General features: G+C 75.2%; 1 protein-coding gene across 3 annotated transcripts; it reads right to left on the bottom strand.

Annotated features, from left to right (window-relative positions):
* Positions 1–19: 19 nt before the first annotated feature.
* On the bottom strand, positions 20–1,988 carry H696_06292 (hypothetical protein; the record flags this gene model as incomplete). 3 transcript variants are annotated; one of them, XM_009500034.1, is made up of 2 exons in its annotated part: positions 20–430; positions 602–1,988. In XM_009500034.1, coding segments are annotated over 2 exons (1,481 nt in total), but the record flags the coding sequence as incomplete, so codon positions are not given. The 3 variants fall into 3 exon arrangements, with proteins under 3 accessions (XP_009498309.1, XP_009498307.1, XP_009498308.1); XM_009500032.1 differs by having other exon boundaries at positions 654–1,988; XM_009500033.1 differs by having other exon boundaries at positions 20–1,988.
* Between the last annotated feature and the right edge of the window lie 281 nt (positions 1,989–2,269).

Raw genomic sequence — 2,269 nt, 5'->3', positions numbered from 1 at the left:
GCATGCTGTTTGTGCCGTGCACCCGTGCCCGCCCCCTTCCCCCCCCCCCCCCCTTGCGTCCTGTCGCGCGTCTAGCTGTCCCCTCACACAAGCAGGTCGTCGATGAAGACGGAGCGCGCGCCGCGCCGGGCCTCCGAGGCGAATCCCCCCCAGGCGGCGCCCGAGACGCCGGCCTCGGCGGCGGCGACCGCCCGGCCGGCCAGGGCCGCGCACACGCGCTCCCGCGCCTGCCCCGAGGGCAAGCACGAGAAGTGCTCGGCCAGCCCGGGCGGCCGGGCCATGAGGCTGGTGTCCGACACGACGTCCAGCTCCGGGATGCTGTCCGGGTCTTCGGCCTCATCGCGGAAGCACTCCTCCCCGGAGAGAGGCTGCGCCGGGCCGAGGGTGGCCGCCAGGACGGCCTGCGTGCCGGCCAGCGCATGCTCCACGGCTGGACCGCCCCGGGCGGGGGAGCCGCAACAAGGCCAGCAGCGGAGCCGAGCCAATCCACGGTCAGGGGCCCATTCGAAAGGGGGGGGGGGCGGGCGCGGAAGGGCGACAAGAGGGCGGGAAAAAAAACAAAAGGAGAAAGGGCGGAAGGAGGGGAGGCTGTCCACCGCACCCATGCCGGGCGCGGCGGAGGCGGGACCGGGAAGCGGGCCACCCCGGCGCACCATCTAGGAAGGACTCTTCGGAGAAGGCACCACCCGCGTGGAGGGCATGCGCCAGCCGGGCCGACACCATGGCCGCAAAGAGGTCCCCGGTGCCGGACACATACTTGGTCCGGCGGACCACGGCAAAGCGCACCGGGCGGAAGAGCTCGGCCGCGACATCGGCCGCGGCCACAATGCCGGGCTCCGGGGCGTCGGGGCCGTCGTCCACCACGTCGGCCGGCAGGACCGACGCCAGCTGGGCCAGGCGCTCGCGCGGGATGAAGCTGGCCACCACCTCCATGGCGACAAAGCGCTCATCGGCCGGCCGGCCACCGGGCGGGACAAAGGCCCGCAAGTCCACGCAGGAGTCCTCGCAGCAGAAAGCCTCGGCCGGGGGGGCGCCGGGGCCGGCGCCGGCCGGGCCACCGGCCGAGGCCCCCGCATGGCGGAAAGAGGAGGTGCAGGCGCTGGCGGCCGCCGGGTCCCGGTGCCGGCAGCCCAAGTACGAGGTGGAGGTGCAGACAATGGCCGGGACCTGGTAGGCCCGGTGCACGCGCCACAGGGCCGCGCAGAGCCCCTCCAGCCCGGCCACAGCGGCCGGGGCCTGGGCATGGCCGGCCTCCGGCGGGTAGGCCAGCTGCTCCAGCTCAAACTGATTCGGCGTCAGGACATCCACCCGGGTCTGGGGGAAGTAGGTGAGGGTCGGGCCGCCGGGCAGGGCCCCGCCATCGGCCGGGGCCTGGCCGCCGCGGCTGAGCCCGCGCTTGGTCCCGGCCTCGCCGGTGCCCAGCAGCAGCAGCTGGTCCGGCTCGCTCAGGCACAACAGCCGCCGGGACATCTGCGGCGACAGGAGCACCATGCGCAGGGCCCGCGGCAGGAGCACCGACGGCACATACAGCTCCCCGTCATCGCCGAGCACCGGGTCCATGACGTACAGCGGCCCGGGCCCGGGCCCGGCCCGGGCCGCGGCCACCAGCTCGGCGATCTCCCGCGACTGCGGCACGCTGGCCATGTACCCGGTGCAAACCACCCGGAAGGCGGCCTGCCGGCCATCGGGCCCGGCCCGCAGCAGCCCATTGGCCTGGGCCCCGGCCGCCAGGCTGCGGATCTCCCCCGGCGCGGCCACCCGCCCGGGGAACAGCCGGTACCCGGTGTGGTTGCTCAGATGGCAGGTGCCCACCTCGGAGGCGTCCACCCCGAGGGCCACGTAGGCCGGCATGGAGGCTCGCAGCCCGGCCCGGCCGCCGAAGGACACGTGCGACGAGATGGCCAGGCACTTGGGCGGCGCCGGCCGCATGCGCAGGCGCTCGCTCTGGGACATGGTGCAAGCGGCGGGGGGCGGGGGGCGGGGGGCGGGGAGGGAGGGAGGGAGGGAGAGAGAGGGAGAGAGGGAGAGAGGGAGAGAGGGAGAGATAGGCGTAGGCGAGGGGGGGCGGAGGGAGGGAAGATCGCGCGCGAGGCGGGCAGATCAGGGCCTGGGAGTGGTGCGGATGACTCATGGTCCGGCGCGGCCGCCGGGGCGAGGATGAACGTGGCCGGCCGAAAAGGCCCGGGAAAGGAGCATCCCACCGGGGACGCCCGGCGCTCGCGCGCGCGCGCGCGCGGATCGGCACCTCCGCGGCGATGCCCGGGGGGCG

Source organism: Fonticula alba (assembly GCF_000388065.1).
Source record: "Fonticula alba strain ATCC 38817 unplaced genomic scaffold supercont2.59, whole genome shotgun sequence".
Lineage (NCBI taxonomy): Eukaryota > Rotosphaerida > Fonticulaceae > Fonticula > Fonticula alba.
The sequence above is the reverse complement of the archived record's forward strand: the minus strand, read 5'-3'. Positions and strand labels throughout refer to the sequence as shown.